The 19,013-nt window shown below is 38.8% G+C and overlaps 1 protein-coding gene across 1 annotated transcript in view; it reads left to right on the top strand.

The window, feature by feature from the left end:
* The window catches only part of RAB11A (RAB11A, member RAS oncogene family), a 27,268-nt gene that overhangs the window by 4,493 nt on the left and 3,762 nt on the right, over positions 1 to 19,013 (top strand). The window contains exons 2-4 of the mRNA XM_006831517.1: positions 5,407 to 5,602; positions 5,863 to 6,056; positions 7,758 to 7,838. Coding sequence (XP_006831580.1) covers positions 5,407 to 5,602; positions 5,863 to 6,056; positions 7,758 to 7,838 — 471 coding nt within the window. The remainder of the gene's footprint in view (positions 1 to 5,406; positions 5,603 to 5,862; positions 6,057 to 7,757; positions 7,839 to 19,013) is intronic.

Genomic DNA, 19,013 nt, shown 5'->3' with positions numbered 1-19,013 from the left:
AGAGCAGCTGGTAGTTTCAAACTGCTGACCTTGATGTTAGCAGCCCAACTCATAACCACTGTGCTAACAGAACTCCTTGGTAATTAGTAGGATAGTGTATAAAACTAAATGTGATTATAAAGACAGAAATTTGTGTTAGACAGTAGATGATTTATGCATATATTTTGCTTTTATGGCATTTAGCAATCTAATATTTGACATACATTATGAACAAAATTTAGTATTAGGTATTATAAGTGATATTTAAAGTTCATCAAATGAAGTTAATAACCAAGTGTTGATAATACTGTCAAGTTATTTTGGAAATGCTGTTTTAATTTGGGTTATAGGTGTTTAACATCTAAGAGTTATTATTTAATTGCAGAGTCCTGGTGTGGTGCTGTAGGTTAATGTGCCAGACTGCAAAGCCGTTTGAACTGCAAGATCAGCGGTTCAAGCTCACCAGTTGCTGCTTGGAAACTCTCTACAGGGTCGCTATGGGTCGGAACCGACTCAATGGCACTTGACAACAACAACAACATGACTGTAGGATAAGCACTGGACTGCAAACCGGTCAGTGGTTTGAGCCCACTAATCACTCTGCAGGAGAAAAATGAGAGTTTCGCTCTTGCAAAGATTTATAGCCAAATTATTTAGTTTGGTTTAGTATATAAATGACAGTTGTTATAAAGGCCTCTAGCCTAAGATACTAGTTATGGAAAGCATAGGAACCGGCCAGTTGCCATGAGTGTGTCAGAGTAGACCTGTGCTCATAGGGTTTCCAGTGGCTAAGTTTTTTGGAAGTAGATTGCCAGGCCTGTTTTCTGAGGTACGTCAGGGTGAACATTAACCTTCAACCTTTTGGTTATTACCTGTGCATACATTGACCATTTATTTTACACAAGGACTTATAAACAAGACTGTTACTACAAATTCCTTTCTTGAAGCATGTTGTTGTTATGTGCTGTGGAGTTGGTACTGACCCATAGTGACCCTGTACAGGGTTTCTGTGGCTGTAAATATTTACGGGAGCAGAATGTGTCATCTTTCTCTTGCGGAACTGCTGACCTTGCGGTTCACAGCCTGAATCGTAACCACTACGCTACCAGAGCTCCTTAAGGGGCTTCAAAAAGTTCTTGGAAAAATTATATAGTTTTTCACACTCTGAAACAATTATCTAATGAAACAATTTTGATTAGACGTTATTCAAATGTAAGTCAATAAAATCCATGGTGGTTTTTAAAAATATCACAACTAGTAAATTCTTCTGTGTGGTTTAGGTCATTTAATCCATACTAGTTTATTTTCATGATCCCAAAGGAGCTCTGAATTCCTGGTGTGGGCGCTGTGGGCCAATGTGTCAGACTGCAAAATCATTTGAACTGCAAGGTGGTGGTTCAAGCTCACCAGCTGTTCCTTGGAAACCCTATACAGGGTCGCTATGGGTCGGAATCGACTCGATGGCACTTAACAACAACAACAACAACAAAAGAGCTCTGGTAGCGTAGTGGTTACAAATCAGGCTGCTAATCTCACAGTCAGTAGTTCGAAACTACCAGCTGTTCTGCGGGAAAAAGATGAGGTTTTCTACTCCCGTAAAGATTTACAGCCTCGGACACCCTGTATACAGGGTCACTATGAGTCAGAACCGACTCCACAGCACATAACAGCAACAACAAATGTAACTTTAAGGAGTCTTGGTGTGTGGTGCTGTAGGATATGCACTGGACCAAAAGGTCGGTGTGAGCCACAGGCCCACAGTTCAAAGCCACCACCACACCTGGGTGGCTATGAGTCGAGACCGATGGCACTTAATAACAGATGTAACTAAAGGTGACCTGGTAGCATAGTGAGTTATTCATTGGGCTGCTAACTGTAAGTCAGCAGTTTAAATCCATCAGCCACTTCTTGGGAGAAAGAGGAGACTGCTCCCACAGAGATTTGCAGCCTCAGAAACCCTGTTGAATTGGGGTCACTATGAGTTAGAACTGACTCCATGGCACACAAGAAATGTAGCACATGTTTAGATTTCTCAATGGGTACCTGAATAAGGAGCCCTGCTGTGGGTTAATGCGCCAGACTGCAAAGCTGTTTGAACTGCAAGGTTGGTGGTTCAAGCTCACCAGCTGCTCCTTGAAAACCCTATACAGGGTCGCTGTGGGTTGGAATCAACTCAACGGCACTTAACAACAACCTGAATAAAAGCTGTTTTCATTTTTTGTGTAAATTCTCATCTTCTGGCAACTCTGTAGAACTAGTATCTTTTGTTGTCATTTAATATATAATTCTTTATCAAGTTGCTACTTTTAATTCTGGCACTATTGTCCTTGTCTAGTTGAGATAACTATTTTGTACCATAAAGCATTTCCTGTTGTTTTAATTCTCTGGACTATGGTAGCATAAATTATGAACTTTAAATTATTTTTAGGTAAGGGTACTATTTTTAATAATTGGTTAATTTGAAGAAAAATTTTCATCACTGTCTGATGGCATAAAGCTTTGTGGGTGTCCCCATGGTGAAACATAATGGTGAACATACTTGTTAGTTAATGTGGAAGTCAAATGGATAGAAACCTTAGCTTGAAACTGCTGGAGTTTTTCTTGTGTACTTATGCACTCTTTTACTTTAGGCTGGCTGGTGAATTACTGATTGATATCAAAGTGCCCAGCATTTGTCTGTCAGTTTGTCTGCCATGCCACCTGTATTTCCAGTGCCAGCAGAGTCACCTATGGTAGGCAGGTTTCAGAGGAGCTTTCAAACTAAGATACACTAGGAAGAAAGACCTGGTGAAGATTAGCCAGTGAGAACCCTGTGGATCACAACCGAATGTTGCCTGATCATAGTGCTGGAAGATGAGTTTCCTAGGTTGGAGGGCACTCAAAATTCACTGTCTGCAAAAATGGAGTCCAGTGTGAAGATGGCAGAAGTGGGCAGTGTGTAATTCTGTTGTATATGGGATTGCCAGGAGTTGGGGTTGACTCAATAGCAACAAACAATGTAACGGGTTGGAACACTCATTTTACCCTTTTCCCATTTGAAATTCAGATTTTACTCTTGCACTTCAATTGCTTATTGTGGGACCAGAAGTGATTCAAAGTAGGGTTCCTAGACCTTCTAGCCTCCTTTATTGAGAAGCATAATGGTGTTGTGTGCCTTCAATTCATAGTGATCCTGTATAGGGTTTTTGAGAATGGCTGGTGGGTTTGAACTGCAGTTAGCAGTCCAGTGCTTATCTTATAGTGCCACACCAGAGCTCAAGATGCATAATGTTGTTAAGTGCCCTCCAGTCATTTCTGACTCATAGGGACTCTGTATAGGATTTCTGAGGAGTGGCTGCTGGCTTTGAATCGCTGACCTTGTGCTTAACAGTCTAGTGCTTATCTAACAGAGCCACTGGGATTTCACTTCCTGTTGAATACACAGACCTTGGAAGCCTATCAATCAGCTGTCCTATAAATTTGGAAATGCATGGTTTTTGTACATTATTCCGCGACTTTGACATCATCTTCCCAAATAAATAATTATCCAAAATAAAAGCATTAGATGAGTGTTTGCCATAACACCTTTGATGTCCTCTAATTGATTGTATCAAAGGTGTTGTGGCAAACACATATATTAAATGCTTTTATTAAGATAAATTTTTTATTTGGGGAAGAAGATGCCATTGATTGTAAGGACACCTGGTGTGGCACTGCAGGGTAATGCGCTTGACTGCAGGGTTGGTTTGAACTGCAAGATTCGTGGTTCAAACTCACCAACCGCTCCTGGGAAACCCTATATAGGGTTGCTGAGTCGGAACCAACTAGACAGCACTTAACAACAACAACTGATTGCATAGTTAGAAATCACTACTCTTTGTGCTGTGTGTAGTCACTGTGCCAGCATGTTTTCTTGCTGAATTAGCTGATAGAGGAAGCCAGAAAGATATGCAAATATTCTTTTGATAGTGTACTCTCTCCAAGACTGTCCAGAGGCCAGTTTATATGTAGGCTCCTGTGGCAGGGAAGGAATGTGTAATACACTTTCTTTGCACTTTGACCAGAGTGCATTGAGCTCTGACAATTTCACCTCCAAACTTCCCACTAGTCTCTTTAGTTAGATATGCTGGGGCATTATTCTGGCATACTTTTCTAGTCCTGGTGTCTAAATCATTGTCACTAGTTTAGGCAGATAAGAGGAATCACTAGTAGCCAACAGTAGGAATAAGTATAATGTTCCTGAAATGCTAATAAAATTTTTTACAAAGCAAAATACATTACCTTCCTCAGATTCTATAAACCAGTGAGCTCATTTTCTTCTTTACATACAGATATAAAATGCTTTAAAACAGCTTGTCTTACCTTAATTGCCTGTTTCCCCATTGTTTTTGAAATTACATGTAGTATTGCTTGGGATGAAAAGCAATATAGTTCATAAATAAGTCTCCATATATTTAGTTAGTAAATAAGCTGCTTCCTGTGGTAACCATAGGAAGTTAATTCATCTAATCAAAATTTACTAAAAGAAATTGCTTAAAGCAGATGTGAAAGTACATGCCCTCCTTGCTTTGTCCTTGACTCATACTAAGTAAAATGATTAGTCAGCATCTCAAGCCCAGCATCTAGCTTTGTGTTTTTGTTTTTTGTCTCTAGCTTTCTGCTCTAGTCTGATAAATGCAACTATTAAAGGGTCATTGTAGTTCCTGTGATCTGGATTCTTGGTATGCTTAATGTTTCATTTTGCCTCCGTTTGAGTACCAAGGTCAGGAACCCAGTCATTGATACAACTAAGTAAAACCCTTTCATTCTCTTCCTCCCAGTTTACCAATAGCCTTTGTTGTTTCATATCTGATGCATTTTAATATCACAAATGGAGTCCTGGTGTGGTGCTGTGGGTTAATGCACTGGACTCCAAGGGCAGTTTGAACTCTAAGGTCGGCGGTTCAAGTTCGCAGGCTGCTCCTCAGAAACCCTATGCAGGGTTGGGCCTCTGACAAAAATGGTGCCTTTAAAACAAGGATACTAATCTTGTAGTAGTGTAGTGGTTACGAATCGGGCTGCTAATCTCAAGGTCGGCAGTTCGAAATGACCAGCTGTTCCGCGGGAGAAAGATGAGGCTTTCTGCTCCTGTAAAGATTTATACTCTAGGAAACCCTGTACAGGGACACTATGAGTCGGAACCAACTCCATGGTACTTAACAACAACAACTGTTGTAATCTCATGTGCTAAGCTGATAGGGCATGGAAGTCATTCTACAGGCAGAAACTGATTAAAATGTTTACATTGTGTTGGTTGTTAATAGTCAAGAACCTGAGCTACTGAATTTCCTCTTTCCTGGCCTCTTTGAAAGCATCAGATACTCTATCTTCATCCTATTGAAAGCATAGATAATGTTCTGAATGTGTTTGCCTCTTTTATTTGACATTAAGTTCTTTATTTTTTTTCAGTTGTACTTATTGGAGATTCTGGTGTCGGAAAGAGTAATCTCCTGTCTCGATTCACTCGAAATGAGTTTAATCTGGAAAGCAAGAGCACCATTGGAGTTGAGTTTGCAACAAGAAGCATCCAAGTTGATGGGAAAACAATAAAGGCGCAGATATGGGACACAGCAGGGCAAGAGCGGTACCGAGCTATAACATCAGCGTAAGTCTCTCACTCTTTTTTTTTTTTTCTTTTTCTTTTTTTAAAGTTCTGTGAAGTAGACTGCCATGAAGTGAATTAGCTGACTTGCTGACTTTAGTAATGGAAAAGATGTTTTGTTTTTCCTTTTAAGAATTCAAGGATTAAGATCTTGACGTTTACTTTTAAGTAGGTTTTAAATATGTAATCCATGTTTTGAGTTGTTTTTGGGATTTGCTTCTATTTTATGGTTTCTAATAGTTAAAGATGTGTTCTGTTTCCAGGTACTATCGTGGAGCTGTAGGTGCCTTATTGGTTTATGACATTGCTAAACATCTCACATATGAAAATGTAGAGCGATGGCTGAAAGAACTGAGAGATCATGCTGATAGTAATATTGTTATCATGCTTGTGGGCAATAAGAGTGATTTACGCCATCTCAGGGCAGTCCCTACAGATGAAGCAAGAGCTTTTGCAGGTTAGTGATACATATTCCATGCTATTGAGGTGATTCTGCATGTCTTTATGTTTGTGTTGCAAAAACCATTCTTGATTTCACCTTTCCAGTAAGGGTAGGAAGCTGTGGGCCAGCAATGATTAGTAGCTATAAATTTTTTTTTGGTTTTGGTGTTACAGAGGCTCAGCCAGTTCCTGGCCCCATTCTTGACTAGTGAAAGTTGTGGTTTTGCTGTAGTGATCGTGCTGTGAGTAAAGTTTTCTGTAACAGTTTTTTAGTTCCTCAGGCAAGAAACAACTTTATTTCCAAGAGTATAATTATAGAACTTATTCTATGTGAATAACATACCCATGTTCATACCATGGCTATGTCATTAATAGGGAGAAGTATAGAAGATGGGTAAACTTGTTGCCATCCAGTGATTCTGACTCACAGCAATCCTGTGTAGCAAGAGTTGGGAACATCTGGCCTGTGGGCCATTGAGTCAGGTCTGACTTACGATGACCCTGTAATTTACAGGGTTTCCAAGATTGTACATCTTTACAAGAGCAGAAAGCCTCATCTTTCTTATATGGAACAGCTGGTAGATTCAAACTGCTGACCTTGAGGTTAACAGCCCAGGTTGTAATTCATTACAGTACCAGGGCTCCTTATGGGGCGTATGGTGGTGGTGGTGGTGTGCCATTGATTGGTTCTGACTCATAGCGACCCTGTATAGGGTTTCCGAGGCTGTAAATCTTTACGAGAGCAGAAAGCCTCATCTTTCTCCCTTGGAACAGCTGGTAGTTTCAAACTGCTGACCTTGCGTTTAGCAGCCCAACTCATAACCACTACGCTACTAGAGCTCCTTTTGGGGCATTTAAGGCCCACAAAATCATTTGGTCAGGCCCTTCCAATGCAGTCTCAGTTCTAGCCATTTCATTGTTGTTAAAATGCTGTCAAGTAGGTTCTGACCCATAGCGACCCTATATATGGTTTCTGAGGAGCAACTTGAACTGCCAACCTTGTGGTTAAACTGACTCTACAGTCTAGCGCATTAACCCACAGAGCCACACCAGCCATTACATGAGGGGTGAATTAATTAAATGTTTGACCAAATATGTATATCCAGATGACCCTTTGCAGCAAAAAGGTTCCCCACCCCAGGCTGTAAATCTTTATGGAGGCACAAAGCCTCATCTTTCTCTGGCAGAGTGGATAGTGAGTTTGAAACCTTTTGGTTACTAGTCTAGTGTTTATCCTGTAGCACCACCAGAGCTCCTATAGAGGATAGAAGTTGTTTTTGTTAAGTGCTGTTGAGTTGGTTCTGACCCATAGCGACCCTGTGTAGGGTTTCCGAGGAGCAGCTGGTGAGCTTGGACTGCCGACCTTGCGGTTCAGAGTGACTTTGCAGTCCAGCGTAGTAACCCACAGCACCATACCAGGACTTCATAGAAGATAGATGATAGGGAATAAAAGTATCTGGATATATAATATATTCATTACATTTTGAATAGTATCTTTCATTGTTAGTGGTAGTATTCAGATATAAGAAGTGCTTATTTTAATGAAGAATACAGTGAGATTTTCTCAGTTATTTTTCATCTAACTTGGAGATAGAATGGTACCTTTAATGTCTGAGAAGTTGGGGTGGTTTTATAGTTTAGAAGGTTCTATTATTGAGTGTATCCCATCCCTTGTATTAAGACTTGATGTGACTAGAGTTTTTGTGTGTCTCCACAGAAAAGAATGGTTTGTCATTCATTGAGACGTCTGCCCTAGACTCTACAAATGTAGAAGCTGCTTTTCAAACAATCCTGACAGGTAATACTTTCACTTGCAATTCAACCACTAGGAATGGAAAGTTTTAGGGAGATACTTTCAACAAATTAATCAGAAAATGGAAACTCTATATGAAGCCATCTGACGGTGACTGTCATTTGAGAGCTACCATAGTATGTGCTCCATACTTCATGGTTACAGAGTTCCACATAAATATACTTTATGGCTGTGGAAAGATACAACGTCCTTTTGCAGTAAAGAAAGGCATTCTTAGATGTTGCAAAAAAAAAAAAGCTTGGGAAAATTTTGTATGTAAAAATTTAAATTACTGCATAGGGTTTCCGAGGCACTTCTGGTGAGCTTGAACCACCGACCTTGAGGTCCAAACTGACACTTTGCAGTCCAGCACATTAACCCACAGTGCCACACCAGGACTCCTTTTAAAATACATTTAAATTGTATATTTTTTAGAACTTTGGTTGTACACTTAATATGTATTAGTCTTATGTTGACTTGTAAAAAGTCTATATGGATAAATGGTTGAAAGAAATAAGTCTCCAGTGATAATGTAACAAGATTTTAGTTTACTCTTGTATATAGTATTTGTAGTAGAGATAAAGATTTTTACTTTTAAATATTATATTTTAACATAAACTGTAAGAAGTAAAGCCTCATTAAGAGCATGGATTTGGAAGCCGGATTAGGGTTTTAGTCCTGGTTTCTCTGCTTCTTATGAGCTCTATAATCTTGGACCCTTTCTAGACCTTACAAATAAGTCTGTCTTCTGTAAAATTCAATGTTTGGGGAGTTCTTTTTTCAGTGATCTATAGATACCTTGTGATATAATTTGACTTGACGACTTGGTTGTAACTTGAGGTATTTTTGTCTCTATAGCCTACAGAAAAGAATGGTTTGACACAGGTGGTGGTTATATGCTATGGAGTCTGTTCTGACTCATAGTGACCCTGCGTAGGGTTTCCGAGACTATAAATCTTTACAGAAGCAGAAAGCCTCATCTTTCTCCTGCGAAACAGCTGGTGGTTTCGAACTGCTGACCTTGAGGTTAGCAACGCTACTCGTAATCACAACACTACCATAGCTTCTTGATTTGGTGCTAGACTCCAGAAATGAGTACGTGAGATACTATGTTTAAAGTTCTTAGCTAGTTTCTGGTATATGTTGTTGTTAAGTGCTGTCACGTCTTTCACTCATGGCAACTCTGTATAATGTTTATGAGGAGCAGCTGGTGGGTTTGAGTTGCCAAACTCCAATAAATTAGTAGCAAAAATACTAGTTAAGGCATGAGAAAACAAAAAAAACCCAAACTCATTTAAAATAAAATAATCACTAGTGATTTACATACCTATTTTATGAGAATTATTATCTTATTATCAGAAGAATAGTAAATAAAAGAACTGGTGCTGGGGTTGAGTAAATTGACTTTGAAACACTGGTTTTCCTTTAGAATCTTCTGTGCCAAGTTTCACTACAGATCATTTAAAGCAGAGAGGATTTGATTTAATATGCAGTATGTCTGCAAATCCTACTTTCTTGCCTTTATAACCACCTGAATGAATTCTCTTGAGTTGACATGTAGAGTACTAAATTGAGACCCAAGAGTTTGCTCCTAATCTGTGTGTAGCTAAAGTCACTGAAGGGTCTTTAGGCTCGAAAATGAGTAAAATCACCTTGGATGTTTGTGAATCTTTCTAGGGCTCTGAAAACCTCACTTGGAAAAACTTTTTTGTCAATATTCATAGTTGGGATATATTTTTTCCTACCAAATCTCTTCTGCTATAATTCTAGCCCCCTTCTTCTGTTAGTAATTGAAGATGAAGCTAAGTCTGTCTTCCATGTCAGTTTAACTATTGTATGTATCATTTTGTAACATTGAATTGAATGTCTGATACATTCAAGCATGAACTAATTAACAGAGATTTACATTTAGGATTATAATCCTGGTGTGGTGATGTAGGATAAGCACTGAACTGCTTACCACAAGGTTGGTGGTTCAAGCCCACCAGATGGTCCTTAAACACCCTATACATGGTCGCTATGAGTCAAAACCAACTTGATGGCACTTGACAACAACATCCTTACAATTGAGCTTTTTTAGTCCCTAAAGATTAAAAACAGCTGTTTTCCTTAAAGTTTACCCTAATTATATCATCCGTTGTTGCTGTTGTTGTTAAGTGCTAGCTAGTTGTTTCCAAGGAGCAGCTGGTGAGCTTGAACCACCAACCTTTCGGTTCAAACAACTTTGCAGTCTGGTGCATTAACCCACGGCGCCACACCAGGACTCCATATCATCTGTTGCTACATAATGTTGTTTAAAAGCAAAGATGACTTTGGTTTAGTTTACAACCACTTTTCCTCTTGGCATTTGCTGTACCTCAGCTTCCTGCACAAATCTCAGTGTTGATATTGTTGATTACAGATAACTACAGGTAGCATCTGGCACCTGTGTTAATGAGTTTTAAGGATATTCTAAACTTTCCTTTCTTCTAGCTACCAATCCTTGTGTGGCACTGTAGTATAAAGCACTGGACTTCAAGGTCTGTTTGAATCGCAAGGTCTGCTATTCAGACCTACCAGCTGCTCCTCAGGAACCCTATACAGGGTTACTGTGAGTTGGAACTGACTCCACAGCACTGAACAACAACAACAACATAAACCAGTGAAGTATTAATATATTAAAAAAAGAAAAAGAGCACTAATTTCATTAGGCTTGATACTGCTTTAAATATTAAATTAGTATTAAGGAAACATTTATATTTTGATGTTGGTGAAAAAAAAAGCTTTCTAAATTTTAAGATGCAAAAATATGTATTAAAAATTTATCTGAATTATTATTCTAAAAGGAATTGTAATGTTTGTTTTGGAATAGACCTGCAGCATTCTTGACGTCACATTTGACAACTCCAAGATGTATAATTGTGCTGGTGATATTTTTTAGAGGCTTTCATTTTTTTAGAGTAGTAAGTATATTTTTACTAGGCGTAGCAGCTTTGTTCTTGTATTTGAAAACTCTTTAAATGCATGCCAATATATCAAGTCTGGTTTTGTCCTTCAAAGGTTTATATGGTGAGCAGTAGGTTGGAAGAAAACTTTTAAGACCTAGTAATACTGAGTTTAGTTTGGAGAATGTTTTATGCTATGCTCTGTAGTCATGGGAATCCAAATGAGTTGGCTGTAAATTTCTTCATACCATACTAAGCTCTATCTTTTCCTGTACTATATCTCATTTTGGTACATCCTCGATGGTTGTGTTTATTTTGTGAATCATTCATGATGCAAAATTACATTGCAACTAATAAAATATGTATTTATTGATATTGATAAAAGTTTTCATTTTCCCTTGTAGCTGAACATGATGCTTAGAAAGAAGTGATCCAATGTTAAGGATCTGAGGCCAGTATTTTTATGTATGTAGGTAAACAACTTATCCATTGCTAGCTAGTTCACTATGGGATTGATGTGTAGCTGTAAACTTCAGCTTTACCTTTAGATTTGAGATTGTTCATTATCAGATAATATCCTAACTTCTAAAACCCTTTTTTGATATTTTGTTACTTCTTGGCAGTAGTCTGTTTCTAGTTATTAAGTATGTTATAAAATATAGGATAAGTAACTTGGTGGGATAACCACTTCAGACTAATAATGTTGTCGTTAAGTGCCGTTGACTTAGTTCCGACCCATAGCGACCCTATATAGGGTTTCCGAGGAGTGGCTGGTGAGCTTGAACCACCAACCTTGCGGTTCAAAGCAACTTTGCAGTCCAGCACACTAGCCCACAGCACCACACCAGGACTCCTGGACTAGTAATACTCACTACCAAAGGCTCCTGGTTACTAGATGATGTATTGGCTGTACTGGAATATATCAGACCTCTTCTGCTTTTACAATTTTTGGAGAAATTGTGGAATTTTAACTCTGCCTGCTCCCCAATTTGGAACTGTTAGACTCCTTTGAATTATTTTATACCTTAATCTGTACTTCTGGGGTCCTGGTGTGCCGCTGTGGGTTAATGCACCAGACTGCATAGCTGTTTGAACTGCAAGGTTGGTGGTTCTAACTCATCAGTCGCTGTGGGTCGGAACTGACTGGACGGCACTTCACAACAACAAATCTATTCTATACTTGTATTAGAGTAGAAATGGGTGTATGTTCTTTTTATTTCACCTTAACTATAAATGATTGAGACTCATGGTGTGGTGCTGTGTATCAGCACTGGACTACGAGCCACACTGTGAGCAGTTCAAAGCCAACTGGTCTCAGAAACCCTATGCAAGGTCACTATGAGTCAGAACTGACTTGATGGCACTTAGCAACAACAACGTTAAACACTTTAAAATTGTCTTATATTAAGATTTTACTTTATATCAGGATCTCTTGTCAGAGACCCTGATATAAGAATGGTAATGCAGAATTCTTCTCTTTCTAACTGTATCTCCTCTTTGGAAATCTTAAAAAGTGACCGCACCAGGATTGGTATATGTCACATTCATGTTGTTCTAAAGGAGAATTTGCCCTTGAGAGGAAAATTCTTAGGTCTGGTTTCAAAAGTAAATAACTTTCTCTAATCGGACAACCCCTAGATTAGTACCTGCTTCTAACTTATCAAAGGTGGGTTTTTTTTTTTGTTTGTTTGTTTGTTTTAAAGTAACACACCAAGCCACAAGAGACATTAGTAGATAATGTATGGAGAGTTGTAGTGCTCCATAACTAATAAAATAATAGAATTAGGTAAAAGATTCTACTGGAAGAAAATTTTCTCCATCTTAATTTTCTGAGCAACACTTTGATTTGTCTTTGCCGCCTTGCTGGCATTTTTCATAGCAGGCATCTTTCTGGTGACTGGAGCCTATGCGCAGGCATCCATTTCTACCCAACAGTATGCAGTACTATAACAGTTATCCAACACTGCTCACGGGTCTCGTTTTGTAATGAGATCTCTTTAATTATTTACCTCCCTGTGTTCTCTGAGCAGTCTGCCTTTGCCTCTCTTACAGGATTGATTACACAGACTTGCTTTTTATGTAAGAACTTGCAACTTTTAGGGGAGGCTAAAGGGTTCTCTTAAACAATTCATAAAGAAGTTAAAACTTGTGAGTCATGTTTAATCATATGACTTGAGAAAGAGAAGTTACACGGTTTGCTATTAGAGAGACAACAAAGAATGAATAGCAAAGTTTGACAGTAAGTTGATGATTATCTTCATTCCTTAGCCACTAACCTGATTGAATTACTGCCCTTCTCTTTATCCTTGACACTCTCATACTATCACTTTTCAGTGAAAGGAATCTAAGATTTCTTATCATTTACATTAGAAAAATTCTAGCGCTGACCCTTGAACTTTGTGGGAGGTTAGGGGCGCCAGTACTCCTGTGCAGACAAGATTCTGAGTCAATTGACACTTTTTTATGTTACATATATACTACTTGTTGTTAAGTGCCATCAAATCTGTTACAACTCCTAGCAACTCTGTAGAGGGTTTCCAAGGAGCGACTGGTGGGTTTGAACCACCAGCCTTGAAGTTAGCAGCCCAGTGTTTATCCTATAGCTTCATACCAGGATTCCATGCATACTAGATTCAGATAAAAGCTGCATTAGTTGTTTTTTTTTTTTTAAGTTTTTATTGTGAATTGAGTGATAGTTTACATGGGAGAACATCTGTTTTAGGCTCATTGTTTCATTGCAATGATTACAGTCGTCTCTATGCATCATCATTTAACAGGTTTTGTGAAACTATTTATTACAAATTTGAGTGGAGGTTTACAGAGCAGATCATTAGTTTTATATTCAACAAATCATACAATTTGTTTCATCTCAGTGACCACAGTCCCCTCCATGTAACAGCAGTAATGCCACTTCCTCCCTCTCCCAACCCCTCTGAACCTTGACCCCAGGTAAATGTTAACCTTTTGGGCTGAAATTCCATGGTGAGCATACCTCACTAGTGTTGTTGTCCCCGCTATATACCTAAACACTGCTTGGTAAAAACTGGGCCGCAAGGGTGAGTTCTCTTCCAGACCCGAGGGAAGCTGAGGACCATAGTCTTGGTATAATTTATTTCTTGGCCCAGTTTCTTTCTGACCAGGAAACCTTGTCTTTTTTTTTTTTTAATGATTTTGTTCCACATAGTCTCTTACTTTCTCCAGGGCCTTTTGTTTTCTTTTTTTTTTAAAGTGAATTGAGTGATAGTTTACATGGGAGAACATCAATTTTACATTTATCGTATTCGTTTCATTCCAATGATTACAATCGCTTCATCATTCAACAGTATTCACTTCTGTTCCCTCTGTTTTTTGTTTTTGTTTTTGACGTTGACGTGCATTGAAACCAAAACACTCAGGAATATATAATCATTCAAACAGCCAAAGGGCACACCCTACCCAGGGCCTTTTAATGTGATCCCTTTCAGAGCATCTGGTGGTGGTGGTGGTGGTTCTGTGCTGTGGAGTCGGTTCCAACCCATAGCGACCCTGTCCAGGGTTTCCAAGGCTGTGAATCTTTACGGGAGCAGAAAGCCTCATCTTTCTCCCGCGGAACAGCTGGTAGTTTTGAACTACTGACCTTGCGGTTCCCAGCCCAATTCGTAACCACTACTCTATGTAGCCAAGCACTATCTAATTCTTCTGGTCTCAGAGTCATGGAGAGTGATGGTCACGTGTTCCATTAGTCCATTGGACTAATTGATTCCAAGCGTCTTCAGTTTTCATCACCAATAATTATACCTTAGATCATCACTCATGAGAAAATTTGCATTTTTAATATGACATACAAAGGTATTTTGTAAATTGTGCAAGGTATTTTCACCTGCTGGCATATCTGTGCGCAACCCAGGTGGTGCTGTAGGATTGCAAGATCAGCAGTTCAGACTCACCTGGCGCGCGCTCCATGAGAGAAAGAAAGATGAGGCTTCCTGTTCCCATAAAGATTTATAGCTTCAGAAACCCTGTACAGGGTCTTTATGAGTTGGAATTGACTTGATGGTCATGTGTTTGGTTAGTTTTTTGGCATAGCTACAGTGGAGACTTCACAAATTTCCTTTTCTTTTTTTTACAATGATCCTTTTGCTGGATTCATTTATCTTGAAATGATAGGCAGCTGCAGCTGCAAACCTCAGTCAACTATACATATCAAGCAACTCAACTTATTTTTGTAATGTCATAACATTTCTGTGCTTCTTGGGATCACTTTCAGCATCGTTAGTGGTACTTAGGTTCAGATCCCGTGTTATTAAAGATTTACTGGATTGCACTAAAAAATAGAGAATTGTAAGAAATCACTTTTTATTTTGATAAGTAGTTAACTGGAGAGACAAACTGCTCAAGCAGAGATGATTAGCATCAAACAACATTAAAAAAAAAAAAGTGTAATTGGACCAATATAGTTCACATCCGTGTTATTTTAGAGTTGACAGTTGTTATTGGGAAGTGCTATTGAGTGAGTTCTGACTCATAGTGACCCTGTGTAGAGTTTCCGAAGCTATAAATCTTTGCAGGACCAGAAAGCCTCTTCTTTCTTCTGTGTGCCACTGGTGGACTCGAACTGCTGACCTTGTGGTTCACAGTCCAGTGCTTATCATATAGAACTACTGCATTCTCAGGATCAACAGTTGGTGGTGGTAATCTAATTTTTTTCTCCTTGATGTTTCTTCACATTTGAACCACTATCAACATTGTTAAACACAAATTTTAATCTCCCCTCAAAGCATAAGAAAAGGTTATACTCACTGTTAAGTGTTTTTAAGATTACAGATTCAGTTGACTACAACTTGCTATATTGTTCAACTTTAGGGAAATTACTTATTAATTTTGGAAAAATGGGTTAATGTGTGTTTTTTCTTTAACTTTTTGTTACAGAAAATTTCTAACATATCAAAAGTAGAATAATGCCATGAACTCCCCTGTAGCCATCACCGTCAATCAGCTCACAGCCAGCCTTGCTTCCATCTACTTCCTGTCCCATTACTTTGAAGTAAATTCCAGATAATCACATCATTTCACTTGTAAACATTTCAGTGTACGTATCTGATTAGTGCTTAAATGCATAACAACAAAACCACATTAGAACATGACATTGATTCCTTATTTATCATGTATTAATCAAGTAACATTGACATTTATTGACCAATTTATTTTTGAACTTACTGTTTGAACTTATTGTTTACCTATAAAGTCAGTTCCCACTCATGATGAAAAAGTCCCTGGGTTGTGCAAACAGTTAGATGCAAGAAAGACTACTAGCTGAAAGGTTGGTGGTTCAACCCCACCCAGAGGTACCTCAGAAGACAAGCCTGGGGATCTGCTTCCAAAAGCTCACAGCTTTAAAAACCAGAGTGAAGGAGTTCTACTGTGAATATACAGGGTGGCCATGATAGTTCCAATTAAGTTTCAAGTAATATCTGTATATTGCAGAGCATTTTGATGGTGTCATTCTGCTTTCTCTTTTTTCCCCCCTCATAAAACAAAACCACTGCCATCGAGTCGATTCTAATTCATAGTGACTCAATATAGCTGTAGGGGGTGGAAATGTTTGGCTCAGGGGCCTGCGAAATCATTTGTTCTAGCTTTGCCAAGGCAACCAGAGTTCCTACCATTCAAATATAATAGGTTAATCTTTAAGTTGATAATTTTGTATAGCCAGCAAATGATGTTATAAGTATGCAAGTGGCCCTTGGTAGGAAAAGGTTCTCTACCCCTGCTATATGGAGTCCTGGTGTGGAACTGTGAGTTAATGCGCTGGACTGTAAGGTCAGTTTGAACTGCAGGGTTGGTGAGTCAAGCTCACCAGACTCCTAAGAAACCCTTTATAGGGTTGCTGTGAGTTGAAACTGATTCAACAGCACTTAACAACAACAACCCCTACTATATTGGATTTCCAAGGCTGTAAATCTTTACAGAAGCAGAATCCTCATCGTTATCCTGGAAAGCGGCTGGTGGATTTGAGCTTCCAACCTCATGGTTAGCAATCCAGTGCCTCATAAGTTTATATATATATAGAATATTACTGTACTTTTCATCTAGAATCATCAGTTAAAACATTTTACAACATTTGGCTTATTTCTTGTGGGTATATGTACTCATTCCTGTTTGCTGAGTATTTGGAAAGTAAATCATACATATTTTGGTACTTTACTACTTAAGTCCTTTAGTCTTGTATCATCTAACAACAAGCCATTCTCTAACATAACCACAGTATGATGTGCCATAATCTAAGAAGTTGAGCATTTATATAGTAGTATCTGATCTGATGGAAGGAATTATACAGTGTCACTGTACCGAAAAGAAATGGTTGATGTTCACCCTTTTCAAGATATAGCATATGATCAAGAGACAATGCTACTGAAGAAAGAAGTCCAAGGTATGTTGAGCACATAGGCAAAGAACAAGGCTCTGGGAATAGATGGAACACAAATTGAAATCTTCCAACAAACTGATGCAGCACTGGAGGTACTCACTTACCTATGCCAAGAAATTTGGAAGACAGCTACCTGGCCAATTGATTGGAAGAGATCGAAATTTGTGCTCATTCCTTAGAGAGGTGACCCAACAGAATGTGGAAATCATTGGACAATATCACTGATATCATATGCAAGTAAAGTTTTGCTAAACATAATTCAAAAATGGTTGTAGCAGTACATTGACTGGGAGCTGGCAGAGTTTCAAGCCAGATTCAGATGAGGATGTGAAATGAGGGATATCATTGCTGACACCAGATGGATGTTGGCTGAAAATAGAGAATACCAGAAAGATGTTTGTCTGTGCTTTATAGTCAATAAACCACAGGCAAACAACTATGCATAGGTTTTCAACTGTGTGGATCATGACAAGCTATAAACATTGCAGAGAACGAGTATTTCAGAACCCTTAATTGTGCTCTTGAGGATTCTGTACATAGACCAAGAGGCAGTCATTCAAACAAAACTAGGGGACACCAAATGGTTTTAAATCAGGCAAGGTACACACCAGGGTTGTGTTCCAGAATGTGGCATCAGGATTTGAGGAAGACTATTAACAACCTGTGACATGCAAATGATACAACCTTGCTTGTGAAGAGGACTTTAAATACTTACTGATGAAGGTCAAAGACCACAGCTTTCAGTATGGGTTGCACCTCTCTGTAATAAAAACAAAAATCCTCACCACTGGACCAATAAATAACATCCTTATAAATGAAGAAAAGATTGAAGTTGTCAAAAAAGACTTCATTTTGCTTGGATCCACACCATCAGCACTCATGGAGGAAGCAGTCAGGAAAACAAATGCCATACTACATTAGACAGATGTGTTGTACTAGACCTCTTTAAAGTGTTCAAAAGCCCAAAGACTAAAGTGCACTTCACCTAAGCCATGATATTTTCAGTAGTTTCGTGTGCATGTGAAAGTGAACAGTTACTAAGGAAGACCTTATAAGAATTGATGCATTTGAGCTATGGTGTTGGAGAAGCATATTAAAAGTACCATGGATGGCTAAAAGAACAAACAAATCTGTGTTGGAAAAAGTACAATCAGAATGCTCCTTAGAAGCCAGGATGGAGAGACTTCGTCTTTCATACTTTAAACATATTATCAGGAGGGACCAGTCTCTGGAGAAGGACATCATGCTTGCTGAAGTGGAGAGTCAGTGAAAAAAGAGACCTTCCACCCCTCAACAGGATGGATTGGCACAGTGGCAGCAGCAGTGGGCTCAAGCTTGAAAACCAATTGTGAGGCTGGTACAGGATTGGGCAGTGTTTCAATCTGTGCCTAAAGTCTCTATGAGTCGGAACCATCTAGTGATGGCACTTAACAACAGAAACATCTGATGGACATTCCATATTCAAATACCTTGTTTTTTTGTAGATTAAAAATTTTTTTAATCCTAGATTAAAGCCTCTAGCCACCTGTGACTGTTGAGCACTTGAAATATGTCTAGTAGACAGAAGATATGAATTTTATTTAATTTAAATATGTGACTGCTATATTGGACAGCACAGATCTAGAACATTTATCTCAATATTTTTAAAATCTATTATGTGACAATCCCATTTATGAAGCATCAATCTGGATTTAGGTAATTTTTTTGCTCATAATTAAGCTCACTCTAAATGGTTTTGACAAGAATACATACATATCTTTGGAGTGAGCGTGCCTGAGGGAGCCAGCATTCACCGAAGACCCACCTGAAAGAGGGATGTCATCTGCATCTCCATTGAGGCCCCCCCCCCCG

The sequence above is a fragment of the Chrysochloris asiatica genome, unplaced genomic scaffold (assembly GCF_000296735.1).
Source record: "Chrysochloris asiatica unplaced genomic scaffold, ChrAsi1.0 scaffold00004, whole genome shotgun sequence".
NCBI classification, from domain to species: domain Eukaryota; kingdom Metazoa; phylum Chordata; class Mammalia; order Afrosoricida; family Chrysochloridae; genus Chrysochloris; species Chrysochloris asiatica.
The sequence above is the reverse complement of the archived record's forward strand: the minus strand, read 5'-3'. Positions and strand labels throughout refer to the sequence as shown.